Source organism: Rhipicephalus microplus, chromosome 8 (assembly GCF_043290135.1).
Source record: "Rhipicephalus microplus isolate Deutch F79 chromosome 8, USDA_Rmic, whole genome shotgun sequence".
Lineage (NCBI taxonomy): Eukaryota > Metazoa > Arthropoda > Arachnida > Ixodida > Ixodidae > Rhipicephalus > Rhipicephalus microplus.
This window is the reverse complement of record NC_134707.1, coordinates 76,060,612-76,087,986: the sequence shown is the minus strand read 5'-3', so window position 1 is coordinate 76,087,986 and position 27,375 is coordinate 76,060,612. Positions and strand designations below refer to the sequence as shown.

The 27,375-nt window shown below is 45.1% G+C and overlaps 1 protein-coding gene across 7 annotated transcripts in view; it reads right to left on the bottom strand.

Annotated features, from left to right (window-relative positions):
- LOC119164551 (synaptotagmin-1) overlaps window positions 1-27,375 on the bottom strand; it is a 238,143-nt gene that overhangs the window by 40,402 nt on the left and 170,366 nt on the right. For 5 of the 7 annotated variants that reach the window (XM_075872144.1, XM_075872147.1, XM_075872150.1 and 2 more), the window contains one exon: window positions 13,446-13,640. In XM_075872144.1, coding sequence (XP_075728259.1) covers window positions 13,446-13,590 — 145 coding nt within the window. In that variant the 5' untranslated portion in view covers window positions 13,591-13,640. Of the gene's footprint in view, window positions 1-13,445; window positions 13,641-14,902; window positions 15,027-20,813; window positions 21,221-27,375 lie in introns of those variants that run through there. The other 2 variants (XM_075872149.1, XM_075872146.1) reach the window with 2 other exon arrangements.

The following is a 27,375-nucleotide window of genomic DNA, read 5'->3' as shown; positions in this document are numbered from 1 at the left end:
AGCGGTGCTTGGTCACAGTCGCCTTTCTATATTGGGACGCCACCGGCTAAGTGCACATTACCGGTTGGTGAGGAAATACGATGGAAAATAGCAGGGCTGGCTAGGTGTAGGTTTTTGTATGACCAAACGCCAAGTGCCTTCGTCAATCTACCGCGAAACAAAAGATTTAAACTGAAAGCGCCGCGACGTATGTCGTCGCATAATGGAGAGAGAGACTATACGAAAGGCCTGAAATACATGAACTCCCCTGGGAGAATAATTCTTGCTACAGAGCAGGTCACTCTCCCGGTCAGTCGCACTACAATGATCTTTTCATAGCGCACCTCAAACAATAACCGATGGAGCTTCTGCGCGGTGCTGGAAACGGCAACAAGAGGAAACTTCATGGTTGGTATGTGGGACTGTTATATCTATAATGTACCATTTTTGACATGTTGGAGCGCATGCGTAGAAGAGGAGCGTAGAAGAACATGATATTCGGTGATTTATACGCAAAGCCCAATGCGCATATAGGATGTTTGCTTCGATTAGGTATCTCATCCTTCAAAAATGTTAGACGTTCAATGTCCATGGAAGCAACTTCTAGACTTTCTCATGGAGTATTGAACACTTTACATATGTACTGTCAAGTTTCACTGAGCCTTAATCGTTTGGGGCCCGCACTCGGTAAGCACCCGCCGTGAAGGAAAGAGCTTGCCCGTCCCTTAGTCACAAGGTGCATGCCAATCCTTTCAAAATATTCTTGTCGAGGAAATATTTGTAGCGGAAGCTCTTGCATCAGAACGAAGAGACAGTAATACGTAGGAAAGTAGAGCGGATGTTATTTGTAATGGTTATGATATAAATGTGAACAAAGTAAAATGCACTAAAAGACAACATACCGTTAGCAGAAGCCGAGCCTGCAACATACACCCCATGAAGTGGGCATGGACATGACCACCGTTATAATTGAGTTAGTGGAGCAACATAGGCGTAATTCTAACGTCGTAAGCTCTTTCCCAGCCTCGGCCACTTTGTTGACATTTGTACCATAATTTACTACAATAACCTTCCTTTCTATATCTTCCTTGTTAATACTGCTGGTTGGTTATCACTAACACGGGATATGTGCAATATCATTATTGCGTCTGAAACAAAGTAACCCTTACAGTGTTTTTTTCTTATCTGTATGTCTTGAATATTATCACGAGTGGTTACAACAGTGATAACATTTTGTCGAATGGTGGCAGCATCAGAAAAGGTAAGAAACAAAAGTCAGAAAAGATCACATCTTGTCGAATGGTGGCATCATAGGAAAAAGGAAGAAAGAACACACCAGAAAAGATAACATCAGCGGGACTGCAGCTCACATGCACTGCCGAAGGCCAAATGTCTCACGGCACAGACAGTCAGAAATCACTCGATTGATGCTTCTGAGAAATACGATCAGAAATAGTGTGCCGAAATTGGAGATATTCATAAAGTGATTGGAGAACATTACTAAAAATGTGTGTGAACTGTGCCAGACACGTGAGTTTTTGTACTCTTCAGGCAACACACTCACAATTAGGGCGAAGTCCCCGAGAAGTGTGATTGGATACGTGGAATCATTTAGCGTAATCCTATGGTTGCGTTCTGTGTAAACTGCTAATGCGGGCTGCATTTCGCACGCTTTGAATTAGGGACACCCGAACCATCGTTCCTCCCACATACTGATGCAATTCGCAAAGGACCCGTTGCACGCGATCTCAAAGATGGATCCTGCCCGTTGCTATTTCCTAATTTCTGTAAGATGAATGGGTAATCCATAATATAACCTAGTGAGACAGTCGAACGTCTACTCGAATGGAGTTATTGATCAATAGAAAGCCAGCCAGAGTTACTGTCTTTACTATGGAAACAGAGATCTTTTGCGGCTGTCCATGCTCCCACTGGCAACCTCAGTTTGTGACACATTAATAAGGCGTTTCTTTACACAGACTCTTGCTTACCCTATATACGTAAGCGAGAGCCTTGTTTCAGTAAACATTTATTGTCTGGCACAAAATCAATCGAAAAATAAATGTTGTGTTCGTTGCTTCAAGATTTCACGATTACCACTGTACGGCATAAATGGAATCATTAAGAAGGGCCCGCTCATTCAATTATTGGATAGTTCAGGACCATTCGACGCTAGAATTGAGGTTCTTGTAAAAAACGGTGCCTGTAAAGCTGCTAGTATTTTACCTTTCTCAGGTGCAATCAGCTATTACGAAAAGAAACGCCGAAACGAAGGGAAGAAAGATCCTTTTATGCTGTTACCGAGTACAGATTTGGTGTTTATTGTTTCGCCGTGCCTAATACAGTGCTCGTTGGCTAAAAAAATGGCAGCATATCCACGGAGTGAATGATGGGGAGTGGGTCGAAGCATTCGTCTGTCCATTTGTTCTTGCTTCCGTCCGTTCCTGCGTACATCTGTGTAACCATCCATGCGTCCATCCACTCGTCCGTGCGTGCGTCTGTTCGTGCGTCCGTCCCTGCGTTCGTCCATGCATCCGTGCCTGCGTCCGTTCATGCGTCCATCCATGCATCTGTCTGTGTGTCCGTTCGTCCATCTATTCAGCACTCCAAGTACCACCATCTCGCATCTTTTCATCATATATTCTCCATATAGAAGCACCGCCATCCAGCGGACATTTCAAGGACTAAACGGTAGGTGGCACATGCACACTTTCTTACGGCTTGCGCTTCCGGTTTACTTCCCACCTTTAACCACCTCGAGTTCATGGTATATACTAGTTCACTGTATTCATGGCTATGCGGCCCAACGCTCGCTAAACCTTTCTAAAACCAAGGAGGTTACACCCAGCGAGTATGACGCAGCAACCCTTTCTTGTCAGATCATGCTCAATGTACATGCCAATAGCTGCTAATGGGGATCGCAGCGTGCGCGTTACCTAAAGGCCGAATGCTCCTGTCTCTCATTCCCCCTTAGCGGCCATTAACATGTGCATTGAGCACTATCTTTTATTGTTCAACAACGCACAGAAGAAATCTCTCACCGGAACTACCTTGGAGGTCAAAATCGTAAGGACCGCTATTTCGGGTATGTGCCACTGCTGGTTACGTACTACGAGGGACGCACAAGCCACGCCATAAGGAGCTTCGCCCCTAAAAGGGGTACTTTACTTTGACCAAATAGAAAAAATAAAGAGAGAGGCAGCCGCCATCACATACTGTTCATCTCTCGCAAGTCAGCGTTCCTGTGTTGTGGCCCATCTAAGCTCGTGACGCTTGCTCAATATAACATCCTGGGGAATCGCGGTGAATTGTGCCGTCTAGCTTCCAATCGTTGAATAATTTGTGCTTTCCGTTGGCTCTTAGACAAGAAAGATATACCTGTCTCCAGAATATCGCAGCTATTCGCAATACTGGTCGACGTCATGAGAGTGTCATTATTGTGCCATAATTTCACTAATTTCATTCAGAGTTGTACGGCCTAATGACGACGATCTCTTTTTCTCAGCTAGCAAATACAGCCCTTCATAGTTGTCCGTTAATATTTTGCTCCCAATATTAAAGGGTGATCAGCCGAGCAGGCGCTATTTATCTTTTTTCCCTTGCTGACCCCAAAAGTTACACCTCTGTGGTTACAGAAATAGAATAGCAGACACATTGCGTCTCCTAGTGATGGTTTACTTAATGATTTCACCGACGAGTGTGACCACGATACAGTGGACACTTCGGGGAAGGCGCAATGACAAGCTACCTAAAACAAACGAGAGGTGCCGTACTGTCTATGAACGCCATCAGCTTTCCTATCTGAACAAAGGGTTCAGATGCAAGTATTCGATGTTCAACCGAAAACAGCTAAGGTCTAAGAACCGTATTCATAAACCAACGTTATACTTTCCTCGAGTTTTCCTTATTGACTTTTAACCTTTATTGTGCACGATAAACAAATTAGACCAGTGTACATTAAACAATCTCGTCCTCATCTTTCGCCCTGTTACCATTTTTGTGTCTTTATTACGCATGTAGAGAGTACATGAAGTTGAGGAAAACATGATGTAAGGCTGAGGTTGGTTTGTGAATACGGGCCTGGCCTAAGAATTAAACAGCCTTTAGGGAGGCGGTTAACGCTCCTCCGTACGCCGAATGGTTCTTCGCATATCACTCCTGGAAAAGGGTACAAGTAGCAGGAAAAGAAGGGGAGTGGTCAGGTGCATGACCTCGGGCAATCTCGAGAAACGTTGAGGCAGGATGGCGTGAGTCGGGACAATCGGAAGATGTGCCCGTCGAGAAAAGGCTCGTTGAGATATCTCCCCCCCCCCCAAGATCTACATGAAGGAGCCACCTATTACAGTGAGGTCGGGATTCATTAAGATACTCCGCGAGCTGCCAATGGGGACCACGCCCTGGCCACGCTTTCGGAGAAAGCCCCTTGTTCTCTATGTATAACCGCTGGGCTTGGCGAGAGCACTGTTGGAGACAGAGACAGTGCGTTAAACCCTGGGTCAATACAGCAGCACCCCTGTGCTAAAAGATTACTGCAACCGGTTCAAACCCTTGCTTCCAGTTTGTACTTCTATAGCCTCGCAAAAAATATGTATATTCGTTTTAATGTGTTAGCTCTAAAGGGCTGATATGGCAGGAATTTGGGCGTTGATGTTAGCGTCATTGGTGTCACTGAAAAATTGCAAAAGATGCAAATAAAATAAATAATAAGCATTACAGAGTCCGAGTGAGTATCGAACCCAGGCCGTTTTCGTTACAGGCAGGTGCTCTACCACACCCACACGTCTGCTTGGAAATACAGTGAAAAGAAATTCGTCTGCTTGAAAATGGAATGGAAATGTATGCTGTACTAACACATGCGTCCTCCATCGATGCTTCACTATACCACTGTTACTATAGAGTTAATATTGCGTGGTACAAGCCCACGTTGCCATCAGGCGTCAGAACATGTGACTATTATCACTACCGAATGCTTTGAATCTAGTGACTCCTTACAAAAAGCGCATACACATTACTGCACGTATATCCCTCAAGACCACGTAGTTTGTGCACTTTAAGTCCGAAGCCAATCCACACGCTCGTTGTTTAAAGCATGCTACCTGTTACACAGAATAGAACTATGTGTGAAAGCTTCACTAACACAAGGCACTTTCAACGTTATCTATCACACCGTGATTATCCAAAATTGTAGTAATCCACAAGCAGAAACCTGAAGAATTACAAAAAAGGTACAACTTAAGCTGAGGACGAAGCAGCGGGCAATGAAAAGAAATATGAAAGGTGTAACCCGCGGAGACAAGAGGCGAGCAGAGTTTATTAGAGAAACAACGGGTGTTAAGACATCATAGTCAAAATTAGGAAGAAACAGAAATGGGCTGGGTACGTATCGAGTGGACAAGATAATCGGCGCTCATTAAGAATCGAAGACTAGATTCCAAGAGTATGCAAGCGGCTGAAGGGGAGACAAAATGTCTAGTGGGCAGATGACATTTGGAAGTTTACGGGTGTAAAGTGGCAGCAGCAAGCACAAGACTGAGATGACAGGCGGAACATGGGAGAGGCGTTTTTCCTGCAGTGGGCACAGTTAGGCTGATGACGATGAGGAGGCATCCACAATTTAAGCCATCCCATTTAGGATCATACAATAAAGAATATGCACTGAATGATTAAAGTACTCACTAGGGACAAACATAACTATCGCGTTTACTCCTAAAGGCAAAGATCTAGGGTTTTCCTATTTTTGCCCGCGCGAATGAAGCAGTGACGCGATGGCTGGAAAAACCTCATTTATAGTGGGTCATTCAACTTTTGCACGCGGTGTGTTGCAGATTTTATCATATAAATCATCTTCCTGGTATAAATAAAAAACGAGCTCTTTTCTGCCTTCGAGTGTCTACTGATGTAGAAAGGACTATATGCTAAAGGGATAAGCTTCACGCCGTGAGTGAACAAAAGAGCGAAGGATGCAGATGATAAAATCAGAGGACGCCCAGAAAAAGTTAAGAAAAAACTGACGACGAAGTGGGCCAGCTTATTTTGTTCTGTTTTACGCGAATGATGAATCCTTTCAGTTACGTCTCGGTGAACGGAAACACGAGGCGCTTGTAAGTACCTCGTGCCGGACTTTCGATTACGTCCAGCTTTACCTGCGAGAGGTGACGCCTCATAAAACTAACACACTCTGGAAGAAGCCTTACGTAATAAAAGCGAAACAGGAAAAAAAATGGCAGCATATCCACGGAGTGAATGATGGAGAGTGGGGCGAAGAATTCGTCCGTCCATTCGTTCTTGCTTCCGTCCGTCCATGCGTCTGTCAGTGTGACCGTCCATGCGTCCATCAGCCCGTCCGTGCGTGCGTCTGTTCTCGCGTCCGTTCCTGCGTTCGTCCATGCAGCCGCCCCTGCGTCCGTTCATGCGTCCATCCATGCATCTGTCTATGTGTCCGTTCGTGCATCTATTCAACACTCCAAGTTCCACCATCTCGCATCTTTTCATCATATATTTCCCATATAGAAGCACCGCCATCCAGCGGACATTCCAAGGACTAAACGAGAGGTGGCACACGCACACTTTCTTACGGCTTGCGCTTCGGGTCCACTTCCCACCTTTAACCACCTCGAGTTCATGGTATATACTAGTTCACTGTATTCATGGCACTGCGGCCGAACGCTCACTAAACCTTTCGAAAACCAAGGAGGTTACGCCCAGCGAGCATGACGTAGCAAGTTTTTTCAGTCAGATAGTGCTCAATGTACATGCCAATGGCTGCTAATGGGAAATGAGAGGCGGAGAATTCGGCTTTTACTTTCTTACGACTTGCCCTTCGTATCTACTTCCCATTTTTAACCACCTCGAGTTCTTTCATGGTATATAGAAGTTCATTGTATTCATGGCACTACGGCTCAACGCTCTCTAAACCTTTCTAAAGCTAAGGAGGTTACACCCAGAGAGTATAACGTAGCAACCCTTTCTTGTCAGATAGTGCTCAATGTACATGCCAATGGCTGCTAATAGTGATCGCAGCCTGCGCGTTAACTAAAAGCCGAATGCTCCTGTGTCTCATTCTCCATTAGCAGCCATTGACATGTACATTGAGCATTATTTTTTATTGTTCAACAACGCACATAAGTCTCTCACCGGCACCACCTTGGAGGTCAAAATGTTATACTTGTTACATACTACGGGGGACGAACGGGTGCCGCTATAAGGAGTTTCGCCCCTAAAAACAGAAATCTGTCACTAAGGATTGCAGACTTGTCACCGCCACTTAGACAATTGAGACAAAACTCGAGAGATATCTTTTCCCCAACATGCACTCACACATTTTTCTAAGATTTTTAACATTTTCACGTTATATATAATCACTCTTTTCTGCATTCTTTTTTGTGATATTCGGGCTTACTGTAGGCTCCTATATTTGGGAGCGCTGCGTTTTTTCTGGCAATTTTTCGCAACGGTATCTCCGTGACATCTCTTCCAAGAATCACTTCGCCAAATTTCAGTTCCAGCAAACGCTCCAAAAAGCGACTTTCTTATACGAAAAGGCGAGTTAAAATAGCACAGTCCCATCTACCCAACGTCTGGTTCACGCAGACGAGTTTCCAAAGATTGAGGCACTAATGGGCTGTACAACATGAGCCCTTAATGCGATTGCTCACTTACGAAATGTCAGCTTAACACGTGGTCTACATTCACCAGTCTTTGTTTTCAGGCTTCTTCAAATATCTGGCTATTGCAAGTGTCACGGACGGCTATTTTCAGCGACACCGCGTCACGGCAATTAACGGGCGCCGTACTCCCCGACTGACCGTGAGAAACGGCGGCACATGAAAGGGAACCGATAAGTGCAAAATGGGGTGCTCTCCTTAGAACGTCGCCGCCGACGGTTAATCCTTTTGTAACTGTGGCGACGTCTGCAAGGTCGTAGAAGGCCGCGGTATACCCCGAACAAGGATTAGACTACAAGATGCACCGACTGAGAGCTAAGTGGTTGACCGTTCCCACGGGGAAAAACGTAAGAAACGCTCTGGTGGCCAAGCCGTATGACAACAACCCGACAGGTTGTCACTCTCGCTAGTTGAGGACCCTCTCCCAAATAAAAAGGGGTGAGGTCAAAATATTTTTGGGGCGGAGTTTCCCATCAATTAAACGCGCATGATTGGACCCAGGTAGAGGTCTCTTGTCCCCAAGGAAGAGAGCGAGGAGACACGAGGGGGAGTTAAGCGCAGGATTTTGCCCTGCTAGGCAGACTAGTCGCTGACCAAGATGGTGTAGAAACAGATCAACAAGCATCTCTTCAAGAAGTTTTTAGTGTGGCTCTGTATCTGCTGGCCACCTAAACTTAGCCGTTCGTCTAGTTGTGACGCGATATTAACGTCTGCAACGTAGACATCGGGACTTCGCCTCGAGTTAGCTCAACCTGCTCGAAGTCACCTGCAAGCACTAGCCTCCCGGAGCCACCAGCGTTGCAACACCGCCGACATCGCAGTCGTGCCAGAACTCTCTTCGACTTCTCGCATCCGATCGTCGGGGACACAACGCTGCCGGTCATCACACGTATGCCTTCACCTGTTTATATCTTCGAACTTTCTCCTCCGTCGTCTATTCTTGTTAGTTTGTGTAGTTTGTAATAGTTCTCTCTCGTAAGCTGATTTATTGTTTCTGTTATATATCTCTTTAGTTGTATCAAGTGTCGATGTATTTTGTTAGCTGTATTGAAGTGTTGTATTAGATCCCGTGTGCTGCAATATCACTAGAGTAAAGTTTGTTTTGTTTTCTCACGTCTCTGATCGCTTCATTGTCTCTGCTTGCGTACGGAACGAACCAACCTGCTGTCATTCCCGTCGCCGACTTCGCGCTGGCGACGCTAGAGTGGCAGCTTGTAACAGCAAGTCAGCCATGACATGGTGGGTTTTAGTATGCTACCACAAGCACGATTTAGTAGATCGACGCCACACTAAATTGGCTTCTGAGGCTCGAAATATTGCGTCACCCTCGCTACAGCCTATATTCGTACTGTAGGAAGGTGCCTTGACGACGGCCTCACATATATCGCCAACTTATATCGAGTAGAAGCCTAACTCCTTGCGGTCAATTAATTGGTTCCTCAATTTACACCCCGACGTAATAAAAGCCGCCGGAGAAGAACGTCGATAGCCATTTGATCTTTAGTTCACCGCATCGCAATCTACCGAGAATTTCACCGCATCGCAGTCTACCGAGAACAGAACGATTTCACGACCCTGGCAAGTGGTACGTTGGCAGCTGCCACCACTCCGCTTCAGCCCCCTATAATAATGTGGCGAGACTGTCGTGGCAACGTCAGCCGCCTTCATGACGTCGTCTGACGTCTATCTCGCTCGCTGCACTGGTACTTTGTCTTTTAGGGGCGAAGCTCCTTAAGGCGTGGGCTGTGCGTCCCCTGTATGTAGCCACCTCTCGTTTAGTTCTTGCAGTGTCCACTAGATGGCGGTACCGTCTCCTGTATGTCGCCTCCTCTCGTTTAGTTCTTGCAGTGTTCACTAGATGGCGGCACCGTCTCCTGCATGTAGCCACCTCTCGTTTAGTTCTTTCAGTGCTCACTAGATGGCGGGACTTGTAGCTGATGATGAAAAGATGCAAGATGTTATAAACTAGACGGCGGTACTTGTAGTTGATGATGAAAGATGCGAGATGTTATAAAATAGGAAAGATGTCACATATGGCACGTGTCGTTGGTGGAAGGCAATCGTTCGATTTAGTGCGGTGACGTACGCTAGGGGGAGCATTGTAATAAAATCGAGTAGGCAAAATGTACGGAAGATTCATGGTTTACCAGGTTTTCCTCCAGAGCTTCGCCCACTCATCATCATTCACTTTGTGGATATGGCGGCACTTTTTTTAGGACGATAGAATTTTAGTCCGTCCGTCCGTCCGTCCGTCTCTCTGTCTCTCTGTCTCTCTGTCTCTTTGTCTGTCTGTCTGTCTGTCTGTCTGTCTGTCTGTCTGTCTGTCCGTCTGTCCGTCTGTCCGTCTGTCTGTCTGTCTGTCTGTCTGTCTGTCTGTCTGTCTGTCTGTCCGTCTGTCCGTCCGTCCGTCCGTCCGTCCGTCCGTCCGTCCGTCCGTCCGTCCGTCCGTCCGTCCGTCCGTCTGTCTGTCTGTCTGTCTGTCTGTCTGTCTGTCTGTCTGTCTGTCTGTCTGTCCGTCCGTCCGTCCGTCCGTCCGTCCGTCCGTCCGTCCGTCCGTCCGTCCGTCTGTCTGTCTGTCTGTCTGTCTGTCTGTCTGTCTGTCTGTCTGTACATTTGTTTGTTTGTACACCGTAACTATACTCCAAAGGGCACCAAACGATACCCCAAACGGTCAATCCCATCCGCAGCACCCGCCAATATTGCTCAAGATTCAGCGTTCATACTTGTGCTGTTGTCAATTAAAAAGCAAATATTGCACATATCTGAGGCACTATAACAAAACGTCGATATTTTCTACGTGCGTCTTTATACTAGAGCAGACCCACATAAGTAATACTAAGGACCGCAGCGTTTATCACGCTGCGCTGACAGTGCAACGCGATGCTCAAAAGGCACGTGTTTCCAACGCTTTGCTATAACCACACGGTGGTGGCACCTGCTGCGTTTTACACCTTATCGCCTTCAAGACAGGCGTGCATCTTTCTCGGTGGGCGCACACGCCTTCCTTCGTTTTTGAAGGTAACTGCCAGGTGGCGCTCGTGTCTTACGTGCCTCGATGCGCTTGTTCGCCTTCGCTGCACAGATCAAGACTCTTTAACGCAGCGCTTTCATAACACAATTCACCAGTTTCTCGTGCAGAACATCAAATAAACGTTCTGTTCACTCTCTCCACACGCAATACTATCGTCTTTCGACGGCATTTGCAGTGAAAAATGCAGATACAAGGCCAGCTTTTTTTTCGAGCAATCAAAAAGTTTTTTTGGTGGTGCAGATATTTCTTTTTCATCATATATATTTCCACACGTAACGTAATATTGGACAGCTTCCAAAATAAAGAGGCTACATCTGTCTTAGACGAGACTCTTTCCTGGCAGTGCGACAGCCTAGAAAAAATGCCACAAATTCTTCTTCTGACACGTTTGGGCGCATGGGAGATGTCTGCCAGCTTCAAAAATGCACTGCGTCAGTCACCAATAACACTTTGCTACTTCAAGAGGCAGCAAGTTACAATCACACTCGGCAAAGATAACAAAGTTTGTTTTGGTTTCTTTCGTTTGAGACTCCACCTTTTAAGACAAAACCCTCCGTATTTTGCTTTGTGCTGTTTCTCAGCCCACACGCAAGAGAAAGATGCTCAGTGATCTGGGCATCCAGCATTCTAGCTTCTTTTTGAGAGTAAATTCCAAGAACAGCGCTTGCCCCTAAAGGAAAGAGGTCTTTTGTTAAATGACACCAAAACAAGCTCTATCTGATTGGTCAAGTCCACTGTATTCCTTTATGTTTGATGGCTGCTTTTCCGCGTAGTTTTTTGTGAAGCCAAAAATCATTGGGGACACGGATAGAACGAGATGTCGCGACAAAGAGGTGTCGAAAAGGCGAGACAAAATTTGACAGAGAAAATGTTCAACAAAACGCCATCATTGTCGTTTTATTATTATATACAAAATGAGGCTGCTACTCCAGCTAAAGAAACGACTGCTCCGTCTTTCAGTTTAGGGTGTGCCTAGGTCATCCTCATCATGAACATGCCCGATTGTACCATTTGCAAATTTTTTGATGACTAGAAGAAGTGGCAGCAAAAGATAATGTATCCCTTGAACAGAGACAGCGGCAATTCTACAACGCGCAGCTGATCAACGCGCAGCTGATGCAGTGCCTTGAGTTACCTTCGTGGGCGCCAGCTATCAAATGTGATTTCTCCGAAAGAACAACTCGAACGGAGGTTCTAGCTTGTGAGGCTGTGCCATTTAGGTAGTTTTACGAGCCAGGCATTGCATTGCTCTCTCTACATGGTGTGTGTTACAGAAGCCCCAAACTCTTACGTCAAGCCTCACGAAACCTAATCCCCACTGTCTTTGTAACTGCGCCGGCGGCTTTACAAAGCTGCCATCTACAGAGAAGCAGACGCTGTGTTCAAAATTGTCTCTATTGCACAACAGCGAAACCAAATGCCCATACGAGCTTACGAAAGACTTCTTGCGTTAATAGTGACACCCAGCTTCTTGCTGCGGCCGATTAGGATATATCTCTTTTCCTGTACTGATTTGAAGTAACTCTGTATGAGAGAGGGTCACGTAGGCTTGTGCGTGTCTGCCATATTTTATTGGCATCATTGCCTAGGCTGAGTTGCTTTCCGTGGATCAGCCATTGCAGCACTCTGGTTGAGTCACTTATTTGTTGCAATGTTACTCCACAAAATTGAGCTAATGCTTCCTGTTTTGAGTGGGCAGTCTGTAATTCTGCAACTGCTGCCAAAACTAGAGAACACGGGCACTTCGACGTTGTGCCTGTGACAATAAACGGAGCAAAAGTGGCCGATAAGAACACTGTGACAAGCTGCCCCCGCATTATGCTGCTTTAACACAGCCCCAGTTCTCGACCGACGCTTTACGTGAATTCGCGAGTCGCACATCTCTATTACATTGAGCCCGATGTACAAGTATGCTAACTCTAGGTGAGGTATGAAAGCTTACAAACAATGCTGAAAACAAGTCAACTTAAGAAGATAAGGAGATACATATTCATTATGCGATAACTTCAAGTGAAAGACGCCAAGCAATCACTGTAGAAAACGTTAACCGCAGAAGGACAAGCCTATACAATGGTTTTCACTAGGATATATAACGCGCAAAATATCACCTAACTGGACATTCTGAAATTATGAAGAGGTAGCAAGTCAAAAAGCTACAAACTTATTTACCGAAAGTAAATTTTTCGGTAATCAGAATCGACTTTGTAAGTTACAGTTACCCTGTGAATCATATGGCCACCAAAAATGTTTGGTTATGTCGGAATAATAACGTTGATTATCCATCGCATAGCAGCTTCCATTCACTTCAAGGCTATTTGCACTCTGTCATCGTTGAATAAAGTTTTTCTGGTATTAAAATGTATAGTTCCTCTATGGCTGTACCTTTCTTATGTTCCTCAACTCTCTCTTTTTCTCTTCGTAGGCTGAAAAAGCGACTGTCCCGTAAAACTTGTCGCGTTTTCATCAATTCGTAAAGCATTTCGTTGAAAGTTTGCATGAATTGGTGTTGCCTTCATGACCTAAAAATACTGGGTTGAATATAAAAAAAGTTTTCAGTCCCGTAGCATCATTCACAAATTTTCATCCAATCTCCTTTAAATTCCACTTGAAAATTGTTTCATTTATTGAAATTCTCGACCACATCACCTAGAACGCTGCCTCGCAATCGAGTGTAGCGAGAAAGGCTGCAGTGGCACTTGTATAGACATGAAGCCAGCACTGAGACCAGATGTATACGCTCGGTGTGATGTACGAATAAGTACGCCACTCACCCTTCTCTTCCTCTCGACCCCAGATGCAGCGATAGAGCCAACAGTGGGGTGTCACCACGCACACGGTGACCAGGATGGTGGCCGTGACGAGTCCCGCGCAAGAGGCCACCAGAATCAGGCGATCGTTGTCGCTGAGTTCCAGCATCTTCCTGGTATATAGGTCCTCTCTGGTCGCGTTCTGTGGCACCAATCAACCTGCGAACGTGAGGGATAAAAAAGAGTGTCAACAGCGCACATGATCTGTTGAACCTAAACGTAAGTCGCGGACAACTGCATTCCAAGAACAACGAGCAAGGCAAAGAATAACAAGGACGGTAATAATATCGCAGTTCCATTGCCAGGTCGAAGCAATGAATGTGGTTCCAACAAATTGTATTTCTATGCCACGGAAGGCTAATAAAAGAGAGAGAGACAGAGAGAAATCGAGAGAAAAGGCAGGGAAGTTAACTAATGAAGAGCTGCTTTATCGTACGAGCTGACGAAACGAAACGAAACAGTGGCCTAAGTGAACGCAACCTTAAGGAAGTGACTTTCACGCTGTTACTATCGCTTAAACACAATATTTGCAATGACACTACAACAGGTACAAAGGTATAAGCCGTCTTCAGATTTTTTTGAAGCATACGATGAGTGACGGTGGGAAACCACGCACTGTGCGCCAAAGAACGCATCTCCTACCACAGCCATGCGTCACCCTCTCAGGCACTTCTGCATGCGCAATTCGCATGATGGAGACCACCTGGCACATCTTGTTACAGCTTAAGCGGCGACCATTGGCCACTCTCGCTCACTTTGACTCACTCGTAGAACACAGGTCACACGTAGCGGCGTTATCGACTTTGACATTATAGGGAACACCTTGGCAACGGCTACAGCGACGGCGTTGGTAAAAAAAGAAAGCCAGGAATCACCACAATGTGAATCATGACGATTGGGAGAAGCTCCGTGCATGATGATTAATCATACAATTCCCAAGCGTTACCCCATTTAACGTAAATTGAGGGATAGAAAGTCACATAAAGTGCCATAATGACTGCGTCGCAGTTGCCGACTAGTATAAAGCGATCATACTTGTAGGTGTTTATGCTGTTTTGCAAATGAGTTCTGCGAAAACCCGCAAGGCAGCGGAAGGGCCAAAAAAAGGGAAAGAAGACAACTATTCGTTCGTAGCTCGAACCCACAGAGGTGAGAGGTGCTAGTGCTGAATTATCATAATAACTATAGTGAATATGTACGCGATAATGATCTGATAAGGGTATATGTGCCGTGGCTTGTCCCAGCAAGAACACGCCGCTGAACGCTGCTCAGATTCCGTTTCGATGAAAGCCACGTCTGCGCTGTAACGTGAGTCTACGTCACTTCACACACTGCGGTACCCGTGAGACGCCGGAGCAGTCAACGTACCTGGTTAGAACACGATATGAACATCTCTCAAATAGACAAAGACATCGATTTACCTCGTAAGGCTTGACTCCAAATGCGGCCTAAGCCCTGGCACGCTGAGTGCTTCGCATGTAATCAATTCGCACGACGCGATGAGATGTGGCATATTTACTTATATATAATTTCAGCACACGTACTATAATACGTCTTAGTCACACTAAAATAATTAGTGGCTGATGTCTGTCAAGAAACTATCAGCTACAATCTCTGGTGGCAGTCCACACCCTAGAATATACCCATAAATAGAGACCATTGTTTGGTTATGATCAATCAAGTGCTGTGCTCATGGTGATCGGTAAGGCGATTGACGTCAATAGTCGTTGGCTTTAAAGTGCAGCACAGCTGCAGCGAGAGCGTCTCGTCACTCCATTGGTTAGACCGAGGCTGCTAGTAACTACACGACCATACACACGTGGTGTTCTTCAAGGAATTGTAATCCAGTCAAGCCTTGCCAACAACGCTGCGCCCAAAATGGTATATACTGACGCGCTAAGATTTACTGTCCAAGAAGTCACGCAAGTATAACACTGCTTTGAATGAAATGATTCACACAAGTAAGTAGCTTCGGTGATTAGTTCGAAAATGAGAAGAAAGAAAGAAAGTACAGTGACTGAAATAGTAAAAAAAAAGAAAACACTTGTAGCACTGATGAAGATGGCATCACGTGTAACATATGCTTTTCAAAACGTCGAATTCATATCAAAGCAAGAAAGGAAGATTAGAATGTGGCTACAAGGTCAGGTGCTTAGGCTGGCTACGGTTAGTACGTCGACACCTCTCCTGATACCTCACCTTTTCACGTTCTCATCTTAAGGACTTGAGCAGAAGAACACGAAGGGGGGGGGGGGGGGGATGGGCCTCGAGAATCTTTGATCACCTCGTCATTTTTCATTGAAGAATGCTACACATGCCTATGGTTACAGAAACTAGATCTCCTTAGAAGCAGCTACGAGCGAGATACAGGGATTGAATGCAGCGAAAAATAAATCGAAGTAGTCAGAAACTACATCTACGTATCCGTAATAGGACAGACATGCAAGAAAGTACCGCGCAAGCCCTATTTTTCTGCCCTCTGTATCAGTTTTCTCCGAGTGTTTGTGTTGCAGTCGGAGGAGCGCAATATTTTCCGTGCCCTAGTTCACTTGCCAGAGGATACTGCCATGATGCATTCTGAGAGGTCGCACCATTGTGTTACGCTCAAGTTCACTGCCCAGTCAGTAAAAGTGCAACACACTTGTCCAGGAGGGTTGTGGAAGCTATTTTGGTCACAGTAAAACCGAGCCGCGATAAAATTAAGCCAAGCGCAGCCCGCTAGATAGTTATTGTGTTTCTATAAGTGCACTTTTTTTTTTAAAGCGAAAGCAATTTTTGCGACGAGACTGAAGCTGATTGAGTGCACCAGGAATTTAATGTTGAAGCAAAAAGTACTTGTAGTCCGTGGAAGGCATTTTGTTTCAAAGAGTGTCACGAACGGTACTAACGATAAGGATTTCCTTCGAAACGGGGTGTGCTGATGGCAATCAAACCATTTATATGCTCTTAATCGGAAGGTTGTGTAGGACGATGATGCGGCAGGCGTCCCATCGGCAATAAATGCGCACGTAGTGGGATTTACACATTAATCACATGCAAGAAACATATCGAACACGTCTTCGAAGCGCGACAGTTGTCTGAATACACGCATCTGTCGATTTCGTTGTTTGACGTGAGGGAAGAAACCAGTCACAACGGTAGTGACACAAACGAAGTTGCCTGCTGACGTAAACATTGTTTTATATTTAATTTTACTCACATTTCTACGAATCACGCCACGCCTAAACGTATATCGATTTCGTCAGTAATAGGTGGATGTCCTCAACCCACGGGTGCCTCTCCTTTCAATAAAAGCAAGAGAGACACAAAATAAATAGTGCTTTATGTTGAACGAACTTACTTTAGTCGTTGCGAATGACCCTCGCCCGTTACATGCGTAATTCAAATATTAAGCTCGTTTTGGATGCTCACCGTTTCAACGTGAACGCTATAGCACACATGTCGTAGCTTACGTGAGCTCCCGAGGTGTTGTCGTCAACATGCATTAGCGACCTGTCAGACCAACTTCGAAGGCAAAAGCTGCCTTCTTCAAAAGGCCACTTACACTTGTTACATCGTGGCACGCACACACTTCGCAGACAGTGACAGCTGGCTCACCCGAGACTATACGACGTCGGTGTCGTAATGTAATTCGTTACGCAACGAGATCGCTCGAATGCATTGTGCAACGAATGTGCACAGTTCCATTAGGTTATACAATTTTCGGTTGTCACACTCTGTTTGACAGAGGATGCCAAAAAAAAAAAAGGTGCGATGCCCAGTGGTTCAAGCATATCTTTACACAAGAACAGGAAATATGTATTGAAGAATACGTTGGAATGGGCGCTCCCATGAATTTTACCGGCCGGGCACTTTGTACAAATGTTGCAGCTTGATTGATTGATATGTGGGGTTTAACGTCCCAAAACCACTATATGATTATGAGAGACGCCGTAGTGGAGGGCTCCGGAAATTTAGACCACCTGGGGTTCTTTAACGTGCACCCAAATCTGAGCACATGGGCCTACAACATTTCCGCCCCCATCGGAAATGCAGCCGCCGCAGCCGGGATTCGAACCCGTGACCTGCGCGTCAGCAGCCGAGTACCTTAGCCACTAGACCACCACGGCGGGGCAAATGTTGTAGCTTCGCTGATGGTTTTAACTCCATGCAGATGGTTTAAGCTTCGCTAGTGCATCAGCGAAGCCAGGACATTAGTTCACAGTGTATATCAGCGGCTGGGGTTAATGCAACTGCCTTCTATTTTACATATTTTTATTTCGCTGAGTCTGAGTCTGAGTCCTTATTTAAGACATGCATAAAAAATACATGGCTGAGGAGTAGGGGAAAAAAAACCACACAGTCGCGGCTTGACGTTGCTCCCTTCCCACGGATACATCGCGACTGCGGTATGCACGAAAAGACAAATAGCACAGGCTAATTTGTAGCATAATAAACAAGAACTCAAACTCAGAAAAACTGGGTGCACAATAAAATGAGCAATACTAGAAAAAGATATCTCCAGATATATTGAAATTCGGTTGCGTACACAAACTATAATACAAGTGGTGGGGAAATGAACACATTAACGAAATAGATTTTCAAGAAAGTTAAACGAAAGTTCGTGTTATCGAGGTGTGATGATTGATTGATTGATTTGTGGGGTTTAACGTCCCAAAACCAACATATGATTATGAGAGACGCCGTAGTGGAGGGCTCCGGAAATTTCGGCCACCTCCATGGGGTTCTTTAACGTGCACCCAAATCTGAGCACACGGGCCTATGACATTTCCACCTCCATCGGAAATGCTGCCGCCGCAGCCGGGATTTTAACCCGCGACCTGCGGGTCAGCAGCCGAGTACCTTAGCCACTAGACCACCGCGGGCGGGGCATCGAGGTGTGAGAAAAGCCAAATTTGTTATTAAGCAAAGAAGGCAATGTATAGCTTAGGGTTTGAAAGCTGTAGTTAGTCCGCGGTTGAGGCACAAACCAATATTCATGGTGCCTTGTAAGATAGTGAGGAATGTTGGTGTGGAGCTTAGCGACTTCAGATAAGAACAATATGCCTAGTTTTATCTGAGTTCGCTATTACCATATTAAAAAAATGCGTGCTTTAAACGTTGCGTTTGATGACGTTCGGTTACAAGGACCTGAAAAACGCCTCAAGAATTTTACAAGTAGTGATGCACGCAGTGGTTGGTATTATTCATCGTATATGCAGACAAACTTCTGCGGTACCTAACAGTATTAAAATGAGAGCAAACAGTCGAACTATTGTGCTGAGACTTCTTCAGGTAAAAAATGGCATAGCATTGCTTATTCCATTTTCAGCGGTCCAATTGTGCGCCCCCGAGCTTCCTTTTTCTATTATTCATTCCTTATTCATTCATCAATCATCAGCCTGACTACGTCCACTGCAGGACAAAGGACTCTCTGATGTTACGCCAGTCAATTCGGTCCTGTGCTTAATGATCCCACTCTATACCCGCAAACCTCATAATCTCATCTGGCCACCTAACCTTCTGTCTCCCCCTAATCTGCTTGTCCTCTCCGAGAATTCAGTTAGTTACCCTTAATCACCAGCGGTTATCCTGCCTGCACGCTACATGCCCGGCTCATGTTTTTTGTACCGTGGTACAAATTGAAAATCAGGTGCATTCATTTATATAACACATACTCGGTACTGGTGGCAGTTTTTTAACATTCACAGGCCACCATATTTCACACTACCAAACTATATGGAGGTCCTAGACGTTCACACTAAAACACGACATAGCGCCTTCTACGTGCGTCGCATATTATTTGTTGCTCTTTCATTGTAACGATGGCAGAAACACCAGATTCAGCTGTAGTATATCACCTCTACGTGATATACTTCACGTGATATACTTCTTGCGACACGACAGAGCATATACTCATCACAGCCCATGCAAATTTACCAACTTGCACAAAAAAATGAGGTAATTTAAGCACGCTGAGTTCGCATAAACTGTTGTGTCTAAAGATGATCACTCAAATTCCGAATGAGCACGGGAGTCAAATATTTTGCGCATTAAAACTCCTATTACCATTTCTTTTTCGTCAGATCATCTTGCACGTGTATCATAGCCATTGAATCTTTGATTTCGATGATCAGTAAACATAAAATATACGTTCGTCTTTTAGTTCAAACTTCTACGTAAAAGTGACAACATCAAAGAAAAGAAATTTTAGTTCACCACTTAATGCTTGGTATTTCGTAGCCATAGGTCATTGGCGATCCCACGCAAGTCGTATGTGGTATCCCTCACTCCTTAACTGTCAGCTTGTACGTTTGTCAACGTGAGTGATCCGTGGTTCTAAGCACGGCCGAAGCACGAAAAGCAGGTAAATGCAGTAAGTGCCAGCCCAGCTTCAGCAAACTATATTCTAGAGATCATCTAGGTTAAACTGCAAGTCTAGTTGCATATTATAAGCGCGTTTCCTTAGCTTATGTAAGTGCTAGTTTTTGTCCATTTCAAAAACATGGAGGGTTCCTTAGGAGTTTACAGCCAGACCACAGCAAGGTTACCCAAGCTCGGTTGAGCGTTGGAAGACTCGCTAAGAACTGGGGTGGCTTGCTATTTCGCAAATGAGCTCTCCTGTACCAAAGCCGTTTAGCGGAAGGATTAAAAAGATGGCACTTTGCAAAAGCCGTACTGTAGAGAAGACACTATGTCTCCTCACTATAAGTCCTAACATAGAACCTCGAGCGTAGCACAGCGACCCGTCTCGGTTCCATAACGACCACGGTTCTCCAGGGAGAGACAACGAAGGAGACTCTAGATAAGTAGGGGAACACGAGACCGAAGCGGTGTGAACATGACACGACAGCGAGACCCAGATTCGGTGTGCCGTTGCATAAAACAGCAAGCCGGTGGCTTTCGATTGCCACAGGCAAGCATGGACGCTTCCTTGTTACGTAAGACCCAATCTTCGAGCTCACGCGTCGACCAACCGCGGTGTTTTTGTAACCCCTGTAGCTGAAAACACCGAGGCGCATCTCTTAACGAGAAGCGCCAACTCTTTTTTTTTCTCTCGCCCGCAGAGCCAATCTGCGTCCCATTTGAATGCGCAAGGACCCCTGGGGACTCCGTGCGGGCGATCTGGGTTGGTCGACGTGCGTTGACTGTGGCCGTGGGTTTGAGTGCGGCCGCCTGGACCCACTTCTCAAGTTACTGCGGTTAGAACGTATCCCACTGCCTTCAGATAAGACGCGATGGCGTAGGCAACGCACGTGAAGTGCAAATAACGGGGTATACGTCCTTTCTAGTGATCTTATTGAGTGCTCGGTAATCGATGCAAAATCGTACGGAACCGTCTTTTTTACGCACCAGAACCACTGGAGACGACCAAGGACTGGTTGAGGGTCGGATTATCTCCCGTTGCAGCATATCTTCTACGTTTTCCTCAATGATTTTCCGTTCGGCTAGGGAGACGCGGTACGGACGACGATGCACAATGGATGTTCCGTCGGTCTGAATACGATGAGCTGTAGCAGTTGTCTGGCCCAGGGTGGATGAATGAACGTCAAAGGAGTTTGCATGCTTTTCCAACAAATCAAGCAGCTGCTGCTTCTGTGAGTCATTCAAGTCTTTGTTGATGGCTGCTGTAAAGGCCGAGGAAGCAGCATGATCTGCAGGATGGCCTTTAGAGGAGACAGGGGTAAGAGGCACAACGCACACAGGCTGCAGATCGGCAACGCAGGCGACAGTAGTGCCCCGTGGTAGTAAAATTTTATCTTGTGTGGTGTTGGTAGCAGCGAGGACAGTTGATCCATTGTTGAAGCGAGCCACACCTGATGCGAGAGCTATGCCTTTATTAAGGCACCTCCACCCAGCACCTCCACCACGTATGAAGTCTTGGTTTGGATTACCTTTTATTAGGCCCGAGGAACCGGCAGCCGACAGCTACGATGAATGAGCCAAGATGATGATGCTACGCGACAACGATGAGGATGCATGAGCCACACATGATAATGATGATAATGTGCCGGTGAAGAGGATGCGTATACTAAATGCCCACAATACACGTATAGAGGACTAGCACTCTTGCTGTAGCGCTTACACGCCCTGTTGCCCTGAAGCTGATTTATTATGTTGCGCACTTTACTGTATTCCTGCGTCAAGTAGAGCACAAAAGGCACCAAAATGCGAGCCAAAATTGGCCAAAGTAGCCACGTCATTTAATATTGTAGTCTAGTTTGTAGCCAAATAGAACATGATGGGTAGTATGAAGATAATATCTAGCAATGATAAATACATAAAATCACTTTACTATGCAAAACTAAAAGTTTGACGGTAGGCACAAAATAGACATGCCGTCAATTAGAATTTCTCGTCGTCAAAAAGGTTGAAAAGTAGCCAATTTAGCACCAAGTAGCCCTCAAAAGCAACCATGGCCTCGGGTGATTCTCCCTTTCCGTATTTCAATTTCTGATATCTTCATAACTATTGCAGGAAGAATTTGCAGAACACCTTGTCCCCGGATCGTTTGTTTGTTGTGCATGATAGAGCCAGTAACTGAGCGAGTCACGCGAAAGCACAGTAGAATTGTGTTTTTAATCACTGTAAACATTTATTGGCTTCAAAAGATGGCATGATAGAGGCCGGAGCATACGAGCCCCGGTCACTTAGAGTTCATGCATGAAAAGTCACGCCAGCATTCTATCAACAAAGATAAACGATGATGACCAAAGCCCTCATATGCAGATGCAGGGCTCTTTTTAATTGTTCAACGTTACGGTAAAAGATGCTAAAGTACAACTACAGCTTTAGCTTGGATTGCTACAAGCATTTTCCTTTATCGAATCAACACAGTACTTGTTCGCCATTAATTAGTAAACCGTTCTCTATGCTCTCTAATGGTTAGCCATTCATACCAAAATAAGAATCATAATGAACACTAAAACAGCACTAGACAAAAAGTGCTTGAAGCCCGAGGAAGAAAAAAAGCTACTTCAACCGAGAAAACATTACCCACTGGTCCATCAACCTATGTGCGGCCGTTTTTAGCCCTGTTTATTCCTCTTTCAGTTCGCACATATGCATACATACATTCATAATAGGAAAATATATACCATACATAATAGAAAAAAAGAAAAAAGTGTATTCAATATGCAAACCCATCTGATGAGGCACAGTCAGTATTCAGCAACATCAATCCAGTGTTCAAGGCCAGCAAACATTATGGGCAAATCTCGGTACTGCGGAATCGTACGCGGAAAATCACTTCGTTGTTTCAAGAAGTTACCTCCAGGAAGTATAGTAATAGTAGTCTTCACATATGGCACTCCGGTTTAAACTCTCCAGACAGCATATAGACTGAAATCGCTTGTTTGCGACAACATTACGCTGCAAACGCAATCCTACATGAAGAGCTTAGGGTCATACCTCCTTCAGGAACTAGTTGTGGTTTGTAAACAATTAAACAGAAGTTCATCAGACCATTAAATTCATTTCATCACACCAAAATTGATACTACAAGCATAACATGATCTGTACAGCGTCCTTTTATTCAAACTGTTCCTTAACGATTGATGCGTAATTCCTTCTACTTTTCACATGCAAACGTGTTTCCCTATTATGAATACGCAAGTCATTGCCGCAAAGTAACGCTTAAGCTAAGGGCACCTCAAGCTGTCTCTTTGCAGCATTTACCTTAGTCATCACCGTTGCCTAATGTTTCACTGAGAAAATAAATATGAATGAATAAAATGAATGAAGGGCGTAGTAATTACGATTTGGCTACTTATCATCTCTTGTAATCTCAAACATCTAATCTAACGTGTAGTAGCAGCTGAGAGGTAGAATAATCGAGTGGAGGCATTTGAGTTTATCTTATTGACATCTCGCTCTCTTCTTCTCTCACTCTTTCTAGCTCTTTTCTAAACGTCTACCTGCTTCTTCCGCTCAGTACAGTAACGCGACTTCAGAATTCGCAGTAGAATATATATCGAAAAAGAATATATTTAAAGAAGACAGTGCAAGTATGTCATAGCCACAGTCAGTTACTCAAGAGGCGTACTTTCAGTTCAGCTACGCGGTATATCGCAGGGAGCCCTGGGTAAGCCGTGCCTATGAGAATCTTCTTTTTGCATCCAGCGGAAGTTATGGAAAGAACGCAAGATGATTGACAAGCCATCAAAACTTGCAGAGACATTAAGCAGCTTAGTATGCCGTGAAGGCACCACCGAGTTAAAGTTTCTCAAAAGGGATAAAAAGGCTACACCAGGGCCTAGCTTCCACCCGACTTTTTCAGTAAAATGTCCGTCTTTTACAAAAGCTTCAACTTATATTCATCGGCATTTATTAGCAGTGACGCGGCGCACGCAGATGACAGAGGATTAGCTTCGAAGGGTACGGCCAACTACAAACAAAGGCGCCAATAATTAACGATTGTTCGTTAACTTCTTGCTTATGTTCACGTTTTGGCTGTGGAGAACGGCATTGAAGATAATCGGGAGCTTTGGTGTGATGTACATAAAAAAAAGGAAAATTGAAAGAGAAGCACAGCCCTCAGAGGTTGTTGGATCTTTGTTTTCTGTGACCTGTTATAGCCTGCCAGAGGAAGAACAGATTATGGAAACTTTCACGCGTTTTAGAATGAGTCAGTGTTTCGAAGATTTAACTAATACACGTTGATGTGTTTTCGTAACAGGCAGCATGCGGCAGCTATAAGAAGGTATACTTTTCGAGCGAGGAAATATTTCTTTTGCTTAGCTGCACAAATATTTCTCTCGCGAAAGTAATTTTTATTGCGATGGTGGCAAGACGTTTCCGGCAGTTTATGTCATCTCCGTGATTTCTGTCAAGACATTTTCACGTATTATTCATCTTAAACCAATTCCCTTGTAATCTCCTTAAAATTAGTCCTAAGTGCCGTGTAAGCTTAGGGTTCTATTGTAAGCTGCGGGACTACAATACTCGCGCATTAGTTTTCTTTGTACAGCTGCAAAAGCTACAGCACATAGACGCTGTCTGCACGAGCGTCAGGAAATTATATCTGTTATCATTTTCTAGGTGTACCACTTACCTAGCTCGAATAAGTAAAATATTTTTTTATTAGAGAGTGAGAGAGAGAGAGAAGCAAAGGAAAGGCAGGAAGGGTAACTAGGTGGAACATGGTTTCCTACACTACACGTTCACAAGCGGTTCTACGTTTTCCGCACTGCTGTCTTACAGCAACCCTGGTGTCTCCGATGCTGACTCATAAATGTGCAGTCACAAACCCTTTCAATTTATGGGCGAAATATATTTCAAATGTGTCAGTAAGTGGCTGTTGAAACAGATAAACCAAGTCATCTGCAACGCCTGTTTTGGAACAACGTGCCGTGAGCCTGAATTATCGACTAATGCTGCGAGCAGCTAAGCCCGAAACTGGAGCGGAAACGGGATTCAAGCCGCCGAACTAGTGACGTTTTAATACGAGCGTGCGGATGCTCTGCTTCCTTAGACTTCGCTATATTGTCATGGTAAGTTCTCGCCAAGTACAGAACGTTGTGTGCGGATAGTATCCGCATGCATTCTTTTATCTCATTGATATGTGGGGTTGAACGTCCCAAAACCACCATATGATTATGAGAAACGCCGTAGTGGAGGGCTCCGGAAATTTCGACCACCTGGGGTTTTTAACGTGCACCCAAATCTGAGCACACGGCATCCCTTTATCTCCATAATAGCGTTCGCCAGCGCCTGGAATGGCCCTATGGAAGGCACATCCCACAAACAGTAAATTGAGAATTCCTATTGAATGTGCAATGTCAAAATTTTCCTGGCGTGTACCACCGTCTATGTCACCTTTTCAAAACTGTCGTGAAGATGACATTGAGATACTTCGTCAGATGGACTTCCCACCGTACCCCCGGAACTTTGACAGGGTTCTTGCAGAAATCCCGGATCCCGTTCTCAGCAAGATCTCGATCTCTCCACTGTCCAAGAACATGGACGTACAAACAAACAAAACGTGCAGAGAGGAGGCAGTGCGATGACTCCGAAAAACATTAAGAACGAATAAAATGTTTTGTATGTGGCCACTTCCAGTAATATTTTAAACAGTCGGTTGCATCAGTACTTAGCAGCGAGAACAGCATGGTGACATGTGCATCACTGTACGAATCATTGATTGTCAAGACGGAATGCTTTGTCATTGCCCTTGCGATCTAAGCGCAGGGGCAGAGTGATAAACCTCACGTAGTTTATCATCTCCGATTCCCAGGAAACGTGTCGTTTCATGGTAAAAGGCAGTCTTGTGATAAAAATAAGCACATTCCTTGAGATTGCCAAACAAATACAGAATGTTCTGGCGTTGAAGACACGCATGCCTGGAGGTAAACGTGCGGGCTGATGCTCTCGCTTGAAGGCTCACAAACCAAGCAAAGCCTCGAGTGCATTTTCAATCCTTCAGAACACACCAGGAGGAAACAAACGAGGAGGATAATCACTCATAAAAAATGGCCCCTCGCGAAGTTCTAGCTAATCAGCGAGGCACACGACCAAATACTGCGGCACCCACAAACATTTTGTTGGGGGAGGAAGCGATTGACCTCCGCAGGATTCAAGCGGGGGTCTTTCTGAACTTTCAAAGAATTAACAAGATCATTCCAAATCTGTATGGCCACGTCCGTCCGTGGTGTGGTGGTTCGCCATCGCGCTACCATATTTCGTTGGGATACCTAAACCCACTACCAAATTTAGATACCTTTGAGGTCAATACCATCTTGCTAATGCTTTCGAGCAATGGGAGGCATGGCTCGCCATCTCCGACCTACAGGTACAACTTGCGCTCCAGGGTGGTGTCAGGCAGGAGGCATCTGCTAGTAAAGTCTATTATTTCACTAAGCCCCACCCATCGAAGTCATGATACTCGTCCCAAACCGTTGTCCATAATGTTTTCCCTTCCTTGCAAATTATGTTGCCGCTGCCACCAAAATACAAGTCATAGCAGCGAAATGATAGCTGTCACTCTCTGAACAATTTGCTTAGTACAAGAGCAATGATTCCTTCTCTATCATTCGCGCGCGTTGCATGCGAAATTCATCAGCCATATGACATCCCAAAACGTTCGCAGGCATTCTTATATAGAAGTGCAAACACTTGCCTCCAGTCATTAGGCATGGCGCGTACTGTACTTTTCACATGGCTTCTGTGGCCATGAAAGCACGTAAGCCTTCTCAATTCAGATAAGTTTGGCAAACCGTATTGAATGGATGCTTTAGAAGTACAGTGCCAGCTTACCTCAGCGACTGTGCGTTGTTGCCGTGCGGGCACGCTCGTTGAAACCACATCACAAACCTGTGCATGACGTTCCAACCAGGGAGCAGCTGGCGCGGGGAATTCCTTTCGCAACACGCAGCGTTGCGTGGCATACTTTTAAATCATGTCGTCCCCTTTTGGAAATGTTTCAGCGAAAGATATACAATGTGCCCCCCGAGAGTGCCAAGACGAAATGCATATGGACCAGGAAAAGCATGCCACATTGTGAAACATTCTAGAACACTGCTAATGACGAACCGGTGAATGAGGCCCACAATGCGCGTCACGAAGTTTGGAAAGCTTCTGTAACTGTGCACACTCCATGTGTGAACCTGATCAAAGCGAGTGGGTTGTGTTATAAATTACTATATTAAGTATTACAGGAAGGTCTAAGTTTGCTGCCAGTGTACCTTAGCTAGCCCATAGAGAACAAGCATTCACTGCAAAGGTCATATCTGAATATGGAAGACTCATCATCTCTATGTAGGACCGTCTGATTGCAGAAAGGAGCTACAGAAGAAGTCAATGCACATTTCACCGAAGGAAAGCTCTTGGTGAAAAAAAAAATTGTTCTGGTGGGCGATTAGCAACAGGAACGTACATATTTTCACAGTATTTTGAACTATCGTGTGGGAGCCTAAAA